This window comes from Scyliorhinus torazame, chromosome 10, assembly GCF_047496885.1.
Source record: "Scyliorhinus torazame isolate Kashiwa2021f chromosome 10, sScyTor2.1, whole genome shotgun sequence".
NCBI classification, from domain to species: Eukaryota; Metazoa; Chordata; class Chondrichthyes; order Carcharhiniformes; family Scyliorhinidae; genus Scyliorhinus; species Scyliorhinus torazame.
In genome coordinates, this window is record NC_092716.1 from 253,035,389 (window position 1) to 253,057,842 (window position 22,454).

Sequence of the window (22,454 nt, forward strand, 5' to 3'; positions counted from 1 at the left end):
GTCTTGTGACATTGACCACAGCTTTCAATGGCATGAAAACAACATTAGCATTCTCTGAAATAAGTCGCGTTGGGAAGGATTTCAGACAAATCTGAAATTATAAAAAACAGCATCTATTGTAAAGTCCATGCATCATTAATACTTGTTTCAAGGTTATTCAACTTTAGGGGCAGCGCGGTGGTGCAGTGGTAAGCACTGCTGCCTCACGGCACCAAGGACCAGGTTCAATCCCGGCTCTGGGTCACTGTCCGTGTGAAGTTTGCACATTCTCCCCGTGTTTGCATGGGTTCCGCCCCCAAAATGCAAAGATGTGCAGGGAAGATGGATTGGCTATGCTAATTTGCCCCTTAATTGGGTACTTTAAATGTTAAAAATACTTTTTTAAAAAAAGGTTATTCAACTTATTCTGTAATGCGGAACAAACTAGCTCACGCATACAGTAATGGCAGCAAAATATACCTATTATGAATGATTTCCAGACATGTAAAATTCGATACACGTACTGCTCACAAAATGAAACAAGATTGATTTTTATGCAAGTACATTTTTTCCCGTTGCATGTGGGAGACTTGGCACAGTTTCTGAGCACTAATTGCAAACTTGTGACGCTGCACTTCCAGAGTTGGTGCCTGTACAAATTTCAATCAGGAGGCCTGACTGGGGCTGTTTAGCACAGGGCTAAATCGCTGGCTTTGGAAGCAGACCAAGGCAGGCGAGCAGCACGGTTCGATTCCCGTAACAGCCTCCCCGAACAGGTGCCGGAATGTGGCGAGTAGGGGCTTTTCACAGTAACTTCATTTGAAGCCTACTTGTGACAATAAGTGATTTTCATTTCATTTCATTCACTGTTCGATCATCATGCTTTATATTTTAGAAAATTCCAAATAAATCAATAAAAAGTTTTTCCCAGCTTATTTCTACTTTGCTGGCTAATCACAATAAATCATTGCGCATCAAGTTCATGTTTTTCAAATTTAATTTTGTTAAATATCCAAGTGTAGTTTGAATGAGTGCGAGATGGGTCAGCAATTTGAAGAACACTATTCCCAAGAACGGAACCAAACTTGGCCACCGCACATCAGAATAAAACACTGGACTTAAAATAGAGCAAACCCAGTTTATGAGCTTGCTAATCTGCTCTACACGATTTAATTATCACTAGCTTGTTGAATCATTTCTATTTTCCAGAAGTTTGTCTTGTGGATTTTAATGACAGTTTGCCAATTTAGTGCTACAATGTTGTTCATATAGATCAGTAATTTTTTTTTGACACCATGACGGATATCAAGGGATTTGGAGACAGGACAATAAAGTACAGTGGATGTGGCGGTTTAACCATGATGTGGCAGGTCATATAGCGTCCTCCAGCTTATATTTATTACTTGGGAGTTTGTGATATGGGCAGAGACTGGAGCTGGGATGACTGGTCACGTACCTTAGGAGTGATATTTGCAACTAACAAAAATATTCTTTCCGCACTTTGTCTTGGATTTTAGCTTCTGATGGGTGGGCGAAAGGGTGGTGCAATAATGGATTTTTAAAAAAAAATCACTCTCCCACTCACCAAAATTAAATCTACAGATCATACCAGCCTCCGTACCAGCCTCCCCGAACAGGCGCCGGAATGTGGCGACTAGGGGCTTTTCACAGTAACTTCATTTGAAGCCTACTTGTGACAATAAGCGATTTTCATTTCATTTCATACTAATCGTGTTGTATGTTAATTGCATCTGGCAGTCTCATTGTCAGAAGTGAGCAGGTCATTATAGAGAAAAGGGACGGGGGAGGCCGTTCGGCCCTTCGAGCCTGCTCCGCCATTCATTATGATCATGGCTAATCATCCAATTCAATAGCTTCATCCACCTCCCGCCCCCCCCCCCCCCATATCCTTTGATCCTATTCGCCTCTAGTTCTCAGTCTACCCACTTCTTGAAAACATACCATGATTTGGCCTCAACTACTTTCTGTGGTAACTAATTCCATAGGTTCACCACTCTCTGGGTGAAGAGATTTCTCCTCAGCTCTGTCCTAAATGGTCTACCCAATATCCTCAAACTGTGACCCCTAGTTCTGGTCACCCCAATCCTACAAGGGCAGGTCAGAGACTAGGAAACCCCCGAGACAAACAACTCACCTCCTGCCTCCTCAAAATCTGTCCACTACCTAGTCAGCGCAAGTCAGATGTATGATGAGGATGAGAGCATCATTACTTGAAAAGATAGGCGAGGATGGACCAGCTTTAATAATAATCTTTATTGTCACAAGTAGGCTTACATTAACACTGTAATGTAAGTTACAGCTAGCAAGTTACTGTGAAAATCCCCGAGTTGCCACATTCCGGCACCTGTTCGTGTACACAGAGGGAGAATTTAGAATGTCCAATTCACCTAACAGCAAGTATTTGGGGGGGGATTTGTGGGAGGGAACCGGAGCACCCGGAGAAAACCCACGCAGACACGGGGAGAAGGTGCAGACTCCAGACAGACAATGACCGAAGTCGTGAATCGAACCTGGGACCCTGGAGCTGTGAAGCAACAGTGATAACCACTGTGCTACCATGCTGCCCTTGTCCTGCTGTAACAGAAATAAAAATTAATTCAAAAGCTTAATTCTTCTCAAGTGTGATTTAATGGCCAGAACTTGCTGAATTTGGGCCTGGCATGTGTTATTTGCTTTTCCCGCTAACTTCAGCTAAAAAAAACAAGCTGCAACCCAATTTGCTGAAAGTGCAAATTGGTGACAGGGTGGCAAGTTTCTTTAAATCCCATTTGTTGAGGAAAGAAAGAAAGATTGATAAATAAATAAAGAGGAATGACTCGGGTGGTAAATTAAAATGGACAAGTTAGAATCAAATCAAGTAAAGTGATGGAATGAAAAAGTGATGATGATTGATAAAGAGAAAAGACAGAAGAGAAAGAAAAGGCCACTTTTGGGTGGGTGAAAATGTCAACAATTGACTTCCTGTAGCAACGAGACCCAATGTTTAAAATATTCACTTCCTGGATAACAGAAGTTGATTAGTCATTAACAATGTCATTTAAAGGGTGCTTACCCTATGACTAGAGTTTGCACCAAATTTGGCAAGTAAGAATTGGCAAGTCATGTTGCAGCTGTATAGAACCTTAGTTAGGCCACACTTGGAGTATAGTGTTCAATTCTGGTCGCCACACTACCAGAAGGATGTGGACGCTTTAGAGAGGGTGCAGAACAGATTTACCAGAATGTTGCCTGGTATGGAGGGCATTAGCTATGAGGAGTGGTTGAATAAACTCGGTTTGTTCTCACTGGAACGAAGAAGGTTGAGGGGAGACCTGATAGAGGTATACAAAATTATGAGGGGCATAGACAGAGTGGATAGTCAGAGGCTTTTCCCCAGGGTAGAGGGGTCAATTACTAGGGGGCATAGGTTTAAGGTGAGAGGGGCAAGGTTTAGAGTAGATGTACGAGGCAAGTTTTTTACGCAGAGGGTAGTGGGTGCCTGGAACTCGCTACCGGAGGAGGTGGTGGAAGCAGGGCCGATAGTGACATTTAAGGGGCATCTTGACAAATACATGAATAGGATGGGAATAGAGGGATACGGACCCAGGAAGTGTAGAAGATTGTAGTTTAGTCGGGCAGCATGGTCGGCACGGGCTTGGAGGGCCGAAGGGCCTGTTCCTGTGCTGTACATTTCTTTGTTCTTTGTTCAAACTTAATTGGCAAGAGGGCAAATCCCGAAAAAGTCTTTTAAAAAATAGCATAGCTGGGATTTGTTGGTGAAAAGTAAATGGTGGAGTGGGATAAATCAGCTAGCAAGTTTTGGAGATTCGCAACTCATCATCTCCTCAGCCTGCTGGCTGATACGCTTTAACGTGCAATGATCTCATCCTTTTTCCAGAAAATTCTGGCCCAATATGACAGCAAAGCTGGATATGCATAAATTTGTTAACCAGCTTTCAAACGGAAGAATTAAATTAAAATACTAGCATTTATTAGAAATAGAAACTTTAATTTGAATAATTAAAAGTACATGCGATTTACAAGTCAACAAAATACCTCTCGGACTTCAGGCCAAATTAATTTCTATACAGAAAATAAAAACACCGTAGCTATTGGCAAGATAGAAATGTAAAAGCAGACTTGCATCAACATACATGAACATATGTACCTGTTCGGTGACCATATTTTAAGTTTTATATTAGTTTCATCTGTACAGTCAATAACAAGCACTCAAAAGGTTGTGTTCATAAAGATCCCTTGAAATGTACAAAAACCATTGCAAATGACGAATAAAATTTAAAGTGTGCAATACTGCATGCATCAAGTTCTGCTTTATTCTACTTATATAATTTGCTTGATCAATTTACTCAAGTGTAAAACATTGCTAACAATTTTACGCCAATTGTGGTGCTTTTAATTGAAAACCCAATTTCTAGAAGTTTGAACAGAACAGAAACAGAAAAGCCAGCATAACTTGTCAGATGCAGAACCTCCTACGCATTAAGTTTTTAAAAAATACCTTTTGAGGCCAACATGCATGTCCAGCAATTTCGGATTTCATTTCCAGAGTTCGTGTTTTGAAGTGTTTCTCCCCCCAACCATTCAATGAGACTGTCTGGGCTGCAGAATGTGCATGCACCCACCTGTCAAACAGACTTATACAATGGGACAGTGCCCATGAGGAATGAGCGGTGAGGCAGCACCTCCTCAGTAGAATCAAGATAAATCATTTCAACTTTGTCGTTTTAAAAATCAACCACCACAAAGGCTCAAGATGGGATCAATCCATTGTTTTTTCTAATCGATGCAATGACAAAAGTACTTACAAATCAAAAAATCTAGAGGTTATCTGTTGAGGAAGTTGGTGGAATGATACAGAACAAACGATAGGCCCATAACTTCAAGGTACAGATCAGCCACAATCTATTTCAATATTAGAACATGGAGGGAGAGAGTGGCCTACTCCTACATATATAAATGCCGTGAGGAATGTCCACAGACTTAGTTATTTGAGTTCTTTACTAGTTTTTGTTAATGGCATAAATTGCTTCAAAACAACAAAGAGGTTCAGAAAAAAATAAACCATTTCGAAAAAGGGCAAAGGAATTAATTTGCACAATTTCTAAACGTCAAATGAAAACTTAACCATGCCTAGAAGAGCATTCTCTGAATTCAATGCAAACAAAATTAAGAGCAAATTAACATTATTGTCACAGTGAGGAGACATTCAGGTTTGGTGTGAATGTTTGCAGAAGGTCTCATCTCTATTAGGCCACCAAATATTATTGTCTTGGGGTATGGAGGAAAGACGTTCTCAGACCATTCAGATTAACACAGTAACTTGAAATCTGCCTAGTCTCCCACCCTGACAACAGCCATTTCACATTCAAGATGTGTATTAACATTTCATCTCTCTCAAACAGGACAGAAATAATTCCTTGCGTCAAGATATATTAATAAAAATGATGCGGAACTGGGTTACACAGTGGATTAAACATTCCCTTTTACTTCTGCAACAAAGTCCAAAGGAGTGGGTGGAAGTGATTGGTGCCCGTCTTCTATAAAGGGTCTTGTGCAAGATCTAGTCGAACAATTAGGTTAAAATAGGTCCCTCCAAATTATTGATTGCTGAATAGTAAGTAACTTAGAAAGCACAAATAATATTCCCACCCATTATCCAAACTAACTTATTCCTTCATCATTCTAATAGTGATCTATTCATTCAAAAAAATAAAATAATTTAGAGTACCCAATTCATTGTTTCCAATTAAGGGGCAATTTAGCGTGGCCAATCCACCTACCCTGCACATCTTTGGGTCGTGGGAGTGAGACCCACGCAAACACGGGGAGAATGTGCAAACTCCACACGGACAGTGACCCAGGGCCGGGATCGAACCTGGCACCTCAGCGCGTGAGGCAGCAATGCTAACCACTGCGCCACCGTGCTGCCCAATAGTGATCTATTAAGTCAGCACCTGGCAGAGATTGAACCTGTAAACACTCAACCACAACAGATATCTGCAAATTCAGAACTGAAAGTGTTGCAGTAAAGTCCAATATGAAAGACAAGCCATTAAAAGATATTTGTCTTGAACTGTGGTTTTCTGTTTGGCACTTTGAACAACCATAATCAAATCCAATGAAAATGTAATATTTCACAATTGTTATTTTCCATTAGAATTCTATAAAAGACCACAATATAGTACGAAGCTGTACAATTCAGATGTAAAGTGGAAAGAAGATGCATTTATATTCAGAACAATTCAGTTACATTTTAGGATAGCTATGTGAAAAACTATAAATGTGTAAACTTTGTTAACATTGTGCTAATGTTAGTTACAAAAAAGACCATCTCTTTCCATTTATTTGAAATGTTAAAACATTAAAATACAGCTAGGAAACACGGATTCTCATTTTATTCAATAATTACTTCCTTTTTAAATACTCCATATACACTGGGAAATTCTTCTCAAAGCTTTGAATTCAGCTAAAACATTTAAATATCAGTGGTCATTTTCACATGCAGTGCTAGGAACTGACGGAATTTTTCTTCCCCCCCCCTATTTCCAGACGGGAGCATTCACACACCTTTGATGGTCAGATGTCGAATAGCTATAATGAAGCTATTCAGACGCGCTCCTGAAATGCCACATGTAAAATATGCAGCCAAGGGTCGCATGGGTGACACAAGAGTGAGCAAATGGATATATAACCTGGTATCAAGTCAAATGCCATTTGGATCCATTACAAAATTGGTCAAAGTGACAGGGGAATATTCAATACAAATTAATCTAAAATTGATTATTTCCACAGACTTGAAAGGACATTCCGACTTAAAAAACTCAAAAGATCCAAGGGCAATGCAATTCTCCATTTTGAAGAATAATTAGTGCAGGACACCGCAGCATCACTGTAGGATCAACATACGGACAAAGAGTAAATACGCACATAAAAAGCCAAAGGTTGTAAATATAGTCATATATCAGGCGGCCGTAACAGAGGAGTTCGTTCTCCATACGTTGTGTTCCTCCTCCTCCTCCAGTTATCATATGGACAGGGTGGAAAAGGTAATCTATTTCTTTCCAAAATAAACTGCAATGATACACCACTAACAAACAGCATGGCCCATATTGACGTCAAGATGAAATCTGGAGAAGAAATAATTAAAACTTAAATATCAACATAGTTTAACAACCACCGGTGGCGTTCATTATACGGACAAAAATGCATAAGCAAAAGTGTGCTTGCTTAAGCAATTAGCCAAATATACAAATACATCGTCCTATTACCATTCATGTAACTACAGCACCAAACTTCTTAACAAAGTTACATTGCAATGATCAACAGCATGCTCAGAATTTAAAGTATCAGAAAATACTGACACCACTTATTAATTTATGGAAGTAAGCAGACTTCAGCCAATTGATCAATGATCTAAATAACTAACCCTAGTTAAAAAAAGAGGCAATTAATTTGTATTCATATCTACCCAAACAGAAGCATACTCATTTGTTCTTCGACCCCAAGATGATGGTTTCACTCAATACCTACCTGTACGCTGGAAAGGAGCGTCACTTTCCACCTTTGCAAAATCTGGGTGTATTGTTCGTTTGATGACATTTAGAACTATGTAAGTCAGGCTGGTGTAGACATATACGCCAATAGCAACAATTACAGCATAAGAGCCCACCAGTGCACACGTGATGATGTTCAACTATTAAAAAAAACATAACACTATTAAAAGCAATATATGTAATACTTATTCTGCAAAATAAACAGTCTTGGTATCATTAATGTTTCTGAAATCAATGACCATGCATGTGCTGACTACATGTGAAGGAGTAGCAGAAGAACCTTCGAGGTTTCAGACAAAAAGGAAAAATCCTAGTATTTATTGGTTGATGATTGTGTACATTAGGCAAATTGTAACCTCAATCAACAGCTTGTACACCAACACCAATCAAGAAGAAAAATGTAAAAGTACTGAACTTTAGAACATCTTGGACATCCTCAAGATATTTGGCAGGCAATGTTGAAACACAAATCACGGTTTTGCAGGCAGATGCAGCAGCCAGTTTGCATGCAGAGGTCTCGAAGATTGCCATGCGATAGTATGACCAGTTAATAGGCCCAGTATTTGCTGGACTGGGGCACCTCAACAGTTAGGACGGTTTCCCTCAGTCTCCACCTCAAGATGTTGGAATTCCAACGGGGCATCTAGAAGATTAGTGAATAACCCGATCCACTACCACCACCCTCAGAGGCAATTTCCTTAACAAATTAGAGTTAAGGATTGAGAAAGTGATGGGAACAGATGAGGGTCAAACCAGGTAGCAAAAGAAATATAAAAAGGGGAGAATGAGAAAGAACTCGGAAAATAATAAGAGCTAGGAAAGTTTTTAAATCCTCGCACAATTTAGCACCCATACAAATGAGGCTCCACTGTCTTAAATTGTTCAGTTTCTGGGCAGAAAGGTCGATTGTCATTGCGGGAACACAAATATCTCCTCAAAATATACTTTCACGATTAACTATCCTAATGTTTTGCAGCGAGTGTATAGAATTTAAAGTGCAGAAAGAGGCCATTCGGCCCATCGAGTCTGTACTGACTCTTGGAAAGAGCACCCTACCTCCACACACCTCCACCCTCTCCCCACAACCCATTAACCCCATCTAAATTGAGATAAATGTTTTAATTGAGATTAATGCACAAATACAGCAATTACAGCATCTCAGGAGGACTAGCTGCCGATCTCCGCCTAGGTAAGAGCACAATGGCACAAACCATTCGAAGCCTGTAAGTCAGGGGACATTGAGAATGGCACTTTCCATCAAACCCGCTGGAACATTGACCCAGAATCCACTTTTGATGAAGGGATTCATGCTGGTTCAGTGACTGCCCTTGCAGTACTTGGACTGTTGTACATCTACCCAAAGAGGCATAGGGCTCACTTTAATACATTGGAAGTGCTTTTGCATTTCAGTGAACATGACAAAAAAAGGCAGACTTTATACTTAATATACTTTATATATAATATACTTTATATTTATAGAAAATGACAGAAGCTGAATCCATGCCTGATTTGAGCGAGGAGAAAAGTTGGAAACGGGCACCTTATTTGACCCCCCTCCCCAAGTGGTTATCCCACTGCTGGTGCTGAATATCTACCCTTATAAGCATCACAATTTGAATTGTAGGTACTTACTGCCCTGGGACGCAGAATCAGAACCGTGGGGACGACCAGCATCACACAGCAAAAAATAATCCAGAAGTTGATGTCATTACGAAATATCGTAAAATTTGCTGTTTGGAAGGAATAGAAAAAGGTCACTAACCTTTGAAAAATATATTTATATTGAACATTTTCTGATGAGCACAAAACAATCAAACAGGAAAACAAATCAAAAACAATTATACCCACACCCCTCAGAACTCTACCCCCCTCCCAACAGCTGATGGTGACAAGCTCTTTAAAGTATAAAATAAACAGTGATAACTTTTGTAGAGCTCCTCAATTGCATCATTAATGGTGTACTTCATTTTCTCAAAACTCTATAAGATCTCCCAGCCATGAGGCATTGGGTGGAGATGCTGATCTCCATTCCAGCACAACCCGCCTGCGAGAGCTCAGGATAAGACATTCACCCCCGGCACCCATTCACAGCTCCGGCAGTCCCAACACCTCAAATATGGCCCCGAAGGGACTGGCTCCAATTTAATTTGTAGAATCTCAGACGTGGTGCTGAAGAAGGAGACCCAAATCTCAAGCTCAGGACACGACCTGAACATATACACAGGGTTTGCTGGCCCCGCCCACAGTGCTCACACCTTTACTCCACTCCCTTAAAACAGGGAACTCATGCTAGACCTTGTTAAATGCCCCCGGTGTAGCCCCTTCAACTGTAAAAGCCCAAGTCCCGCACACGACAAAGTGGCATTCACCCTTCACAAGACTTTACACCACACCCCCTCCTCCTGTACCGCCCCCAACGCCTCCTCCCACTTGGCTTTCATCCCCTCCAGGGTTACAGCATCCTCTGCCAGGATCTTCCCGTGAATTCCCGAAATACTCCCCTCCTCCATCCTGGCAAGTGACAGCACCCCTTCCAACAGCAACGATGGGGGCACGACTGGGAAAGATGTGAAGACCTTCCTCGCAAAGTCCCAAACCCGCCGATACCTAAAATGTTCTGACTGCAAAAGCCCAAACTTCTCTGACAGAACCTCTAACTTCGCAAAGCGTCCCTCCAGAAACAAACCCCTCATTCCTTCCATCCCCTTGCCACCCAGCCTCTAAACCTGGCATCTAATCTTGCAAGCTCAAACATATGATTAGCACAAATTGGCACCAATTTCGACACAAGTGGGCTGCAAGTTCAACGTCAATGTGGAACAAATCCCCGTCAAACCCCCGCAACTTCTTAACCTAACCTACAGATCCCGAGACAGTAAGGGGCAATTTAGCGTGGCTAATCCACCTAACCTGCACATCTATGGACTGTGGGAGGAAACTGGAGCACCCGGAGGAAACCCACACACACACGGCGAGAAAGTGTAAACTTCACACAGACAGTGACCCGAGGCTGGAATTGAACCCAGGTCCCGATGGGCCGGGTGGCCTCCTTCTGTACTGTAGGGATGCCATAATTGCATTTGGCAGCATTTATTCCATTGAAACAGCAAAGCCTCTGTTCTCATGCATATCATTAGTGACAGATAGTCACCACTTTCTTGTTCATATTTTCAGAATATAATTTTATTAATTGGTGCATTTCATCCATCTCAACTCGGTCCATCAGCAGATTGGTGTCACCTACGACATGTATTGCCCATGCTTTTCTCATCTCCTGATTAATATTATGTCCCACCTTAACATTATTATTTGGTGGCCTATAAACCGCTCCAACTAATGTCCACTGCCCTTTGCTGCTTTCACTCCATCTCCAAACAGATTCCACGCCTTGTTCTTCTGATCGGAGATCCTCACTCACGACTGCACTGATCCCGTCCCTTATTACCAGCGTGACTCCACCTCCTTTCCTTCCTAAACGTCAAATATCCTGAATATCCAGTTCACGATTGTCGAGAAATAAATGAGGAGCTACACAATTATTTCTACAAAACCAACGGGTATAACGATTTTCTCCTTTGACTTACCAAGGGGAGTAAAAAAAACGATTGCTGCCACCAAAAATCCCAGCACCATTCCCACGAATGCTACACAGGGTACAGGAATACCCAAAATACACCGAATCAGTGTCACGATCACCCCACCTAGCAGACCTGCTGCTACTGTAATGGTTAACCGATCTGGAGGGGGAGGGGGAAGAAATAGCATGTGTGAAACTGATCAAATTATTTCATGGAGCTGGCATAACAGGAAGGCCTTTAATGAGGTCCACAATTAGTCTTTCGGATAATCATCGTGTAAATTTAGAACATCAACAGATATTTAACGGTGCACTTGTTTTGCACAATCTTCTCATTTTAGGGTAATATTACATTGATCTTGTTACTCTGGTTCGGAGAAGATTCTCAATGCTCTATGAAGTTTACAGAAGAGCTTCCGACTTAGTTGCAGCAGCATGTACCATCTACAAGATGCACTGCAGCAACTCATCTCAGACAAGGGGAGTAGATGCACAGCAACACCACCACCTGCCAATTCAGCTCGAGCCACACATCATCCTGACTTGGAACGATATTGCTTCCCCCTTCATTTTTGATGGGTCAGAATCCTAGATCTCCATTCCCTCAGCACTGGGTGTACACCTGCGCCGGGTGAAGCACTGCAGTTTAAGGAGGGTGTTCACTACATGTCAATTCAGGTTGGGCAACAAATGCTGACCTTGCCATGGACCCTCGCATTCCATGAGAATAAAAAGAAAACCAATTCGAAGTCAAGTCCAGTAAATTGAGTCGGTAAATACAGGTCACAACTGCACGTATTTCAATGATATAGCTCAGTTGGCTGGACAGCTGGTTCATGATGCAGAGTGAGGCCAACAAAGCGGGTTCAATTTCCATATTGGCTGAGGTTATTCATGAAGGCCCCGTCTTCGCAACTTTGCCCCTCGCCTGAGGTGTGGTGATCCTCATCACCAGCCAGCTCTCCCACTGGAAGGGGAAAGCAGCCAGTGGTCATCTGGGACTATGATGACTTTACTTTACTTGGTAGACGCACGAATACTTGTTTGCAGAATGGATCTGGCCATTCATTCATTAACTGTATTATGAAAAGATCCCTGTTAACAGTTTGACAAATCAAGGGGTGACACATATTTGTATCACAAAAAGCAGTAGAAATATCCAGACACAGAATAAAACATGCATGTTAATAACATTTAATATCATCTTTCCTATCATGGGCGTCAGTTCATTGACACTTTAATTACACTTTACAAAGCTGCCGCATTCTCTTGAGCAATCTGATAAAATTTGTTGCAATACCATGAGATGTAGGAGCTGAAGTAGGCCCATTGAGTCTGTTCCGCCATTCAATGAGATCACGGCTGGTCCTCGACTCCACTTTCCCATCTCATCCCCATAACCCTCAATTCTCTTCCTGAAATTCCTCCTCATCTCCATCTTACGTGGGTGACCCCTTACTCAGATTGTGCCCCCTGATCCTAGACTATCCCACAAGGGGAAACAACCTCTCAGCATCTACCCTGTCAAGCCCCCTGAGAATCCGATGTGTCTCAATAAGGTCGCCTCTCATTCTTCTAAACCCCAATGAGTATAGGCCTAACCTGCTCAACCTCTCCTCATGATAAAATCTCTCCATACCGGGATCAGCCTGGTGAACCTTCTCTGGATTGCCTCCAATGGCAGTACATCTTCCTTAGAAAAAAGGTACCAAAACTGTTCACAGCATTCCAAGTGTGGTCTAACTTGTGCCTTGAATACCTTTGGCAAGACTTCCCTATTTTTATACTCCATTTCTTTTAAAATAAGGACCGTATTCTATTTGCTTTTCCTATTACCGAGTGGACATACATGCTAGCTTTTTGTAGGACAAGGACAAGGACAACCATATCTCTGTGGTGCAGTTTTCTGACATAATTCTCCACTGACATAATATTTAGCTTCTTTATTCTTCCTACCAAGTGCATTACTTCACATTTCCCTTTATTATATTCCATCTGCCAAGTTTCTGCCCACTCACTTAACCTGTCTATATCTCTGTAGAGTCTGCCATCCTTACCACTTGCCTTTACACCTATTTCTGTCTCCTCTGCAAACCTGGCAATAGTGCATTCACCTCCCTCGTCCAAGTCATTAATAATACTGCAAATAATTGCCGCCCCAGCACTGATCCGTGGCATTCCACTCGGTACAGGGCCTGAAAACACCCCTCTATTCCAACTCTTCGATCAATTAGCAAATCCTTTGTCATGGGCTCTCATCTATTAAGTCGCCTTTTCTGCAGTATCTTATTGCACGCTTTTTGGAAAATCCCAATATATTGCATCCACTGGTTCCCCTTTATCTACCCTGCTCATTACCACCCCAAAGAATTCTAATAAATTTGTCAGGCACGATTTCCCCTTCATGAAGCCATGCTGACTCTGCTTGATTATATTATGCATCTCTAAATGCTTTGCTATTAGATCCTTTATAATGGACTCTTAACATTTTCCCAATGACACAAGTTCAGCTAACTGGCCTACAGTTACTGTTTTTTGTTTGCCGTCCTCCTTTTTTTGGAGAAAAGGTGTTGCAATAACAATTTTGCAATCATCTGGGGCTTTTCCAGAATTTAAGGATTCTTGGAAGATTCACAGATTCATACCAATGAATCCACCATTTCTGTAGCTACTTCCTTTAATATCCTGGGATGCAACCCATCAGGCACAGGGGACCTATCAGCCTTTAAACCTATTAGTTTCCCCTAGTACTGTTTCTCTCATGATAGTTATTGTCTTTATTGCCTTCCCTCCCTTTGCCCCTTGGTTATTTAGTACCTTTCCAAGGGCGCAATTAAAATTTTAGTTGAGCTAACCAGTGTGATTATAAGAGCACATCCTATAGATAGCAAAAATGCTTTAAAAACATTGAAAAGGCCGAGGTGCAGACAAGGATTTAGTTGAAGAAACAGGAAACTAAAGAATATTCTGCATGTCAAATTTCCTAATCCACACTTACGAATGAAGTTGAGTGCAGAGAATCGTGTTACCAACACAAAGCTCATAAATCCAAAGATCAAGAATCCAAAGAACAGAAATTCTATAAAAACAGTTGGAAAAACAAAACAGGTTAGTCTGCTTTACAAATCTAGGGAGCGATCTAACGGAAACTTTCTAAGTGTCATTTGTGGCGGGTTTTGCTGGGAATTTCCCACCAGCTCTTTCAGCGAGTTCCCCACCGCTACCTAACCACAATTAGTCACTTTCTGGGGCCTTGGGGAGTTTCTCTCCAGGTTAGCCCTCATTTAGAATTATTTCCATCACTGGGAAGCTGAACTTGCTGTCCAGACCGACTCCTCAGAGATCGGGCCACCATTTTGAAAGGGTGCCCCGATCTCGAAGGGGGCTCGTGATCCCCCACACCCTCATCCATGGGCAATGTCACCCCCTGACACACATGGGCATTACGCTAAACCCTGCCCTCCCCCAAGTGATGACACCCCGCCGAGGTGGCAAGGCCAAGGTACTCACAGCATTCCAAGTGTGGTCTAACTTGTGCCTTTAATACCTTTGGCAAGACTTCCCTATTTTTATACTCCATTTCTTTTAAAATAAGGACCGTATTCTATTTGCCTTTCCTATTACCGAGTGGACCGTGCCCTGACCACCCAGGGGCCTCTGAATGCCTGGGATATGGCTGGGTGCCGTTCCGGCTGGTCCAGTGCGTGGATCAGTACTGAACGGTGCCAGGCTGGGGCTCCCTGGGGAGATCGCTAGGTGCCGGGTGAGCATGCCTCAGTGCATTCAAAACCGATTTAGGTGCACCATTAAGGATGGGATCCAGATCCTGGTCTGGATACATCTCTCAAGACATACTGGCTGCCGGGAAACCTCCCGGGGGTTTCTCCCGGCATCTACCGGCTGCATCGCGCTCTAGTTGGGGCGTAACGCGGCCGGTAGATCACGTCCCCAATCTGGTAGAGTAAGTATTCTCCATTGATGGTAACCATAATATCACAAAACCTGTAATCTGAGATTCTGCAAAGTGCACAGTCAAATCCAGTGTGCAATGCTATCAAAACTAGGTTGTGGGGCCTAAACATTTATTGAATAGCAAGTGCAGGAGAAACAATACAAAATAAATGCTAAGAGGAGACAGCAACTCTATCATCCAGTCGGCAATCATTCTGTATCGAGGACTGTGCGCGCGACATGTAGCATTGATTTTTTTTTTTAACCCTTCTTTTTAAAAGCTAGTGGATTAATTACTCCTGGAACTCAGTATTTGTAGTTTTGTTTTTAAAATCTGAACTCAGAATTCAACATAAAAGTGATACATACAGAAAATCCTTTCTTAGCCCTCGGAGCAAGGGGGGAGCGAGGAGGCAAGTGAACCAGAGCGCGAGAGACTGCTTGCTCAGAGAGTATTTAGTATCCACCCTCTTTTATATTTAAATCCCTCGGGAAACGCTTCCTGAAACCAATTCCACTGCTGAAAATCTAAAGGAGTTTTTATCATAAGGGAGGGAGGAAGCAACATGATTCGAAGAAGCAAGAACATCATTTTACACATTGCAAAATGAAATCCAATTGGAAGGAGTCTCTTGAGACATTTTTAAACACATTACCTGCTTCAAAGATTCTATGCCCAATCAAACAGAGAATTAAGCCATAGACTCCAATTACTGTGCACAAAACCTTTATGTAGACAACATTTTTATCTGTAAAACAGAAAATAAATCATGTGTTTTGGATGGAACCTGTTTATCACTAAAAATCTTTCACTATGGGGGGGGGATTCTGTTCAACATCAAAACGAAAAATGAAACTGATACCAATAGATTTTCTTCACCACTGAAGTGGCAATTTGACATCTTTGTTAATACTGCCACATATCAAAAATGTGCTTCCATTGACAAATCATACTCTATAACATTCTCCTCAGAATGAAAACATTTTGTCATCCCTTACTCTTTGCATAGACAGCTTTAATAATTCTTTGTGGGCGAGAACAGGGCAATATGTTATATTATTACAAGTGAAACAGTAGCTTGCTGAACATAGCGGTGTACGATTATTACAAGGGAGTTTGGTACAGTGAGGGATAAGTTATTAAATCAGCCTGAACAACATAGAAAATTGACATGATTAATTCTCTTATCAAAACAAGGTAAGAAAACTGGACAGAACATAAAGAAGAGAAAAGAATGACAAAAAGATTAGCAAACATGGAAAAACTGGAGATTGAGAAAAAGCTAGTTACAAAAATAAAGAACACTAGCTAGAGTTTCTATGGATGTTTAAATAAGAAAAGCATCAATAAAGCTGATCCTATAGAAAGTGAGTCTGGGGAATGAATAATAGAAAATAAGGAAATTGCCGATGGTCTGAACTGGTATTTTAGAACTCAAATAACTTTCCTGATTTTACAGCTGTTTCTGGAAATAGAAAGGTGGGAAGAACTCAGGAAAATGAGAGCGACCAGATAAGAGATATTGAGCAAACTGTTGGGAGTTACGGGCTGACAAATCCCCGAGTTTGGGGGGACTTCCTCCTCAGGTCTCGAAAGAAACAGCTCACAAAATAGTTGATGTGTTAGTTTTAATTTTCCAAGTTCCCTCGATTCAGGGTAGGTTCCATTAGATTGGAAAATAGCGAAATAACTCTTTTATTCAAAAAGGCAGACAGAAATCAGGAAACTACAGGCAGGTAGTTTAGCATCTATCATTGGGTAAATGTTAAGAAACTATTATTAAAGATGTTATCACAGGGCACTTGTAATGCAATCGGGCAGAGTCAACATGATTTCGTGAAAGGGAAATCATCACTAACTAGTTAATTAATTTATTGGAGTTCTTTAAAGGGAAACATAGAATCATAGAATTTACAGTGTAGAAGGAGGCCAGTCAGCCCATCGAGTCTGCACTGGCCTGGAAACAGCACCTACCCAAACCCACACCTCCACCCTATCCCCGTAACCCGGCAACCCCATCTAACCTATAAGGAAACCGGTGGGTAAGCGCTGTGAATATAAAGGAACTACTGAATTTACTGTACTTCGATTTCCGGAAGGCACTTATAATATCCAACAAAGATTACTGCGGAATCAAAAGCTTATGTTATGGGGGTTATTGGCGTGGATAGATGATTGGCTAGATAACAGGAAATAGAGGGTAGCCATCATTGGGTCTTTTTTCTGGTTGGCTGGATGTAACAAGTGATCTGCTACAGGGATCAGTGCCTTTTTCACTTTATATAATTGACTTGGATGAAGGGAAAGAAGTTCTGGTTGCTAAATTTGCTGATGACGCAAAGATATGGGCTGGATTTTCTGTTTTGGGGATTATGTCCCCACGCCGTCGTGAAAACTGGTCTTTTACACCAGGAAAACTGGCATCAAAAGGCCACAGATTCACAGCCTTGCAGGGGGCTAGCAGGCAGGTGTCGTAGAGCAATGGCCTGGGGCGGTGGATACTCGGCGAGTACGGCCCTTTTCAGGGGACGGTGGAGAATCGCGGAGCAGGCGACGGTCCTGATTTCGTACGGGAAAACAGATTCTCCGCCCTGTCGTCGAATGTGATTTCGGCGTCGGGGTGTGGAGAATCCAACCCATGATGTGGAGATGCCAGCGTTGGTCTGGGGGTGGGCACAGTAAGAAATCGTACAACACCAGATTACAGTCCAACAGGTTTATTTGTAATCATTAGCTTTTGGAGCGTAGCCTGATGAAGGAGCTACACTCTGAAAGCTACTGATTCCAAATAAACCTGTTGGACTTTAACCTGGTGTTGTAAGACTGCTTACTGGACACAAAGATAGGTAGGATAGAAGTGTTGAAGAGGACACAAGGAGGCTACAAAGTGACATTGATAAGTTAAGTGAATGGGCAAAGTTCTGGCAATTGACGGATAATGTGGGTAAATGTACAACTGTCATTTTAGCAAGAATAAAGAAGCACATTATCCAAATGGTGAGAGACTGCAGAGCTCCGAGTTTCAGAGGTATCCAAGTGTCATGTGAGTGTACCTTTAAGAAATGGATGTTTAAGCAATGTACCTTTAAGAAAACAGTGATGTCAGAGAGTGGGTGGAGCTGAGCACAGTTCAGCCATTTTGTAGTTTTCATTTTTGAGGAAAAGACCTTGGGGAGTGTCTGTGTTTGCAGTGAGCTGGATTTGCTGTGATCTCTGCCATGAAAGACTATCTCTGGATCATTTGGGTGATTTAAACTCATAATAGTAAAGCCTTTAACCTGATGTTTTTCTGTTTAAAGGTGTTAAGTCTCATGGATGTTGAAAGGGATAACTGAAGGACTATTTAGTGTTGGAATATTTTTGGGGTTGTCTTTGAAGTAAGGGGTGTTAAGAGATCCAATGTTTATTTAAGAGGTTAAGTTGAGTTCATGCAATAAACATTGTTCTGTGTTTAAAAACCCACGTGTCCATAATTGTAATACCACACCTGGAGAACAAGCCGCGTGCTTCAAAAGCAACAATCCATTAAAGGGAGAGGTTGGTTGAACTCCCATGATACATTTTGGGGTTCTGAAAACACCTCACCCATAACATAAATGCCTTTGTGCTCGAATCACAAACGGCTGGTATGCAGGTGCAGCAAGTAATAATTAGGAAAGCTAATAGAAAGTTACCATTTATTGTGAGGGGTCTGGAATACAAGAGGAGGGAGGTTATGTTTCAGTTGTACAGGGCATTGGTAAGACCACATTTGGCGTAGAGTGTACAATATTGGCCTCCTTATTTAACAACAGACGTAAATGCCTTCGAAGCCGTTCAGAGAGAGTTTACTGGACAAATACCTAAAATGGGAGAACTGTCTTATGAGGAAAGGTCCGGTTAGGCTTGTATCCACTAGAGTTTAGAAGCGCACGAGGTGAATTAACTGAGATCTATAAAGATCCGGAGGGGGTCTCGACAGTGGATGTGGAGAGGCAGTTTCCTCTTGTAGGATCGAAAACGAGGATTCACTTGTTTAAAAAAAAGGGGTTGCTCTTTCAGGGGTTGCTCTTTCAAGACAGGGATGGAGATTTTTTTCTTGCCAGAGGCTCGTGAAGCTTTGGAACTGCACCTTAAAAAGACATTTGAAGGCACTCTTCCTGAAAAGGCAGTGGAAACAGAGCTAGATAGATTCTGGATTTCCCATTTATTGACTACAGCTCTGCCTTCAACACCGCAATCCCAGTCAAACCCATATCAAAGCTCCAAAACCTAGGACTTGGCTCCTCCCTCTACAACTGGATCCTCGACCTTCTGACCCATAGGCCACAATCTGTAAGAATAAACAACAACACCTCCTCCACAATAGTCATCAATACTGGGGCCCCACAAGGCTGCATACTTAGCCCCCTCCTCTACTCCCTGTACACACACAATTGCATGGCAAAATTGGGTCCAATTCCATCTATATGTTTCTGACGACACAGCCATAGTTGGTCAGATCTCGAACAAGGATGAGTCATAATACACGAAGGAGATAGAGAACCTAGTGGAGTGGTGCAGCGACAACAATCTATCCCTCAATGTCAGCAAAACTAAAGAGCTGGTCACGGACTTCAGGAAGCAAAGTATGGCACACACCCCTGTCAGCATCACCGGGGTCGAGGTGGAGATGGTTAGCAGTTTCAAATTCCTAGGGGTACACATCTCCAAAAATCTGTCCTGGTCCACCCACGTCAACTCTACCACCAAGAAGGGGCAGCATGTGGCGCAGTGGTTAGCACTGGGACTGCGGCGCTGAGGACCGGGTTCGTATCCCAGCCCTGGGTCACTGTCCGTGTGGAGTTTTCACATTCTCCCCATGCCTGTGTGGGTTTCACCCCCACGACCCAAAGATGCGTAGGTTAGGTGGATTGGCCACACTAAATTGCCCCTTAATTGGAAAAAGAAAATTGGGTACTCCAAATTTTTTTAATTTTTTTTAAAACTCTACATTAACTCTTACCAACTTTTACAGATGCACTATAGAAAGCATCCTATCTGGCTGTATCACAGCCTGGTATGGCAACTGTTCGGCCCAGGACCGCAAGAAACTTCAGAGAGTCGTGAACACCGCCCAGTCCATCACACGAACCTGCCTCCCATCCATTGACTCCATCTACACCTCCTGCTGCCTGGGGAAAGCGGGCAGCATAATCAAAGACCCTCCCACCCAGCTTACTCACTCTTCCAACTTCTTCCATCGGGCAGGAGATACAGAAGTCTGAGAACACGCACAAACAGACTCAAAAACAGCTTCTTCCCCACTGTCACCAGACTCCTAAATGACCCGCTTATGGACTGATCTGATTAATACTGCACCCCTGTATGCTCCACCTGATGCCGGTGTCTATGTATTTACATTGTGTACCTTTGTTGCCCTATTATGCATTTTCTTTTCATGTACTAAATGATCTGTTGAGCTGCTCGCAGAAAAATACTTTTCACTGGACCTCTGTACACGTGACAATAAACCAATCCGACCCAATGGGGGTGAAAGCTTTTCGGAGGGGTGGGGGGCATCAGGAATATGGATTGGAGGTTGCAATCGGATCAGGCATGATCTTATTGACTGGTTGACCAGGCTCGAAGGACTAAGTGCCTACCCCTGCTCCTAATTCGTACATTTGCATGTCTGACAGGTACGAAGGAATGCAAAAAAAACCTCCCTTCATACTGAAAGGGTGAGATATTGTGAAACACGATGTCTTGGAAAATCAGAGGTCTCATTAACAGGGTGCCTAAAAATAAAGAGGAGGCTGGTATTTACTTGGCAAGCCAGGAGATCAAGGGATGTGGAGAAAAGTGCAGGCAGCTGAATAGATAGATTGGCTGTGACAAACAAAATAGCACAGCAATCTTACAGGCAAAATTAACTTTGCCATGCTCCCTCATTTTATACTTCCAATTTAAATTGGCCGGTTTAACTATTACGTAGGCATTGCATACACCTACATAAATCTAATTCTATCCCATAGATTCTAAGGATAGACTGCCAAATGTTACAATTTATTTAGCTTTAGATTTTTCCAAATGCTATTGGGCAGCACGGTAGCACAGTGGTTAGCACAATTGCTTCACAGCTCCAGGGTCCCCGGTTTGATTCCCGGCTTGGGTCACTGTCTGTGTGGAGTCTGCACGCTCTCCCAGTGTGTGCGTGGGTTTCCTCCGGGTGCTCCGGTTTTCTCCCACAGTCCAAAGACGTGCCGGTTAGATGGATTGGCCATGCTAAATTGCCCTTAGTGTCCAAAATTGCCCTTAGTGTTGGGTGGGGTTACTGGGTTATGGGGATAGGGTGGAAGTGTGTGGTTGGGTAGGGTGCTTTTTCCAAGAGGTGGTGCAGACTCGATGGGCCAAATGGCCTCCTTCTCCACTGTAAATTCTATGAATTACTATAACCACATGGGAGACGAAACGCTGAGATTATGCGTATCCACCAATGTTAATTCTACAGATTCTTGTCCACTGCTGTTAAAACCGCCCTCCAGTGACCCAATGTTTCAGCTTGTGGCGGTGCCAAATTTCAACCTCAGTATTTCTGGAAACTGTTGAAAAAAGGATGAGCTTGAACGTGTTTATGAAAGAACTAGAATCTCATTAACCATGGTCACATTAAAAAGGGCAAAAAATGTCATTCAAATTTATGGTAAAGAAAAAAATCATTTGATAGAATTCATTTTGTTGCACTCACTTGGATATTACAGACTTTTGCTAAAACAAACACAACACAATCTTTATATCACAGATGTCAAATTAAAAAATAAATAAATAAATTAGACTCTACCCTGTCTATTTTGAAGGCTTCAGTTGAACCGGTCTCCAAACTGTTTAAGTCCCCAAAAAAGTCAAAAGAATATAATTGATCAGGAAATGTCAGTGCCTGTAACATCGGTCAGGATGCAAGACTTGACAGCGGTTAGCACTGCTGCCTCACGGCGCTGAGGACCTGGGTTCGATCCCGGCCTTAGGTCACAGTCTGTGTGGAGTTCGCACATTCTCCCCGTGTCTGCGTGGGTCTCACCCCACAACCCAAAAAGATGTGCAGGGTAGGTGGAGTGGCCACGCTACATTGCCCCTTAGTTGGGGAAAAAAAGAATTGGGTACTCAAATTTATTTATTTTTTAAAAGGATGTAAGATTTGAAACTGGTCAATTCACAATGACATTGGCTGAAATTCAAAGTCCTGGGGTGGGGGGTGGTTGGAGAAAAAAAAAATTGAAGTTCATCTGTTATCAGCTGTTTTCAAAATTGTACTAAGGTTATGGGTGATGTACAAAAACAAGAATATCTCCTGACAACGTCGTGGTTGACATTTGCAAACAAAATGATACAACTGTCAAATCCTGCCAAAGTA

The 22,454-nt window shown here is 42.3% G+C and overlaps 1 protein-coding gene across 3 annotated transcripts in view; it reads right to left on the bottom strand.

The window, feature by feature from the left end:
• Positions 1–3,967: 3,967 nt before the first annotated feature.
• The window catches only part of LOC140384723 (transmembrane 7 superfamily member 3-like), a 34,252-nt gene continuing 15,765 nt past the window's right edge, over positions 3,968–22,454 (bottom strand). Inside the window, exons 7-12 of one of the 3 annotated variants that reach the window (XM_072466676.1) lie at positions 15,738–15,830; positions 14,129–14,209; positions 11,138–11,290; positions 9,186–9,283; positions 7,531–7,693; positions 3,968–7,127 (exon numbers count right to left, since the gene is read on the bottom strand). In XM_072466676.1, coding sequence (XP_072322777.1) covers positions 6,955–7,127; positions 7,531–7,693; positions 9,186–9,283; positions 11,138–11,290; positions 14,129–14,209; positions 15,738–15,830 — 761 coding nt within the window. In that variant the 3' untranslated portion in view covers positions 3,968–6,954. The remainder of the gene's footprint in view (positions 7,128–7,530; positions 7,694–9,185; positions 9,284–11,137; positions 11,291–14,128; positions 14,210–15,737; positions 15,831–22,454) is intronic. The other 2 variants (XM_072466677.1, XM_072466678.1) reach the window with 2 other exon arrangements.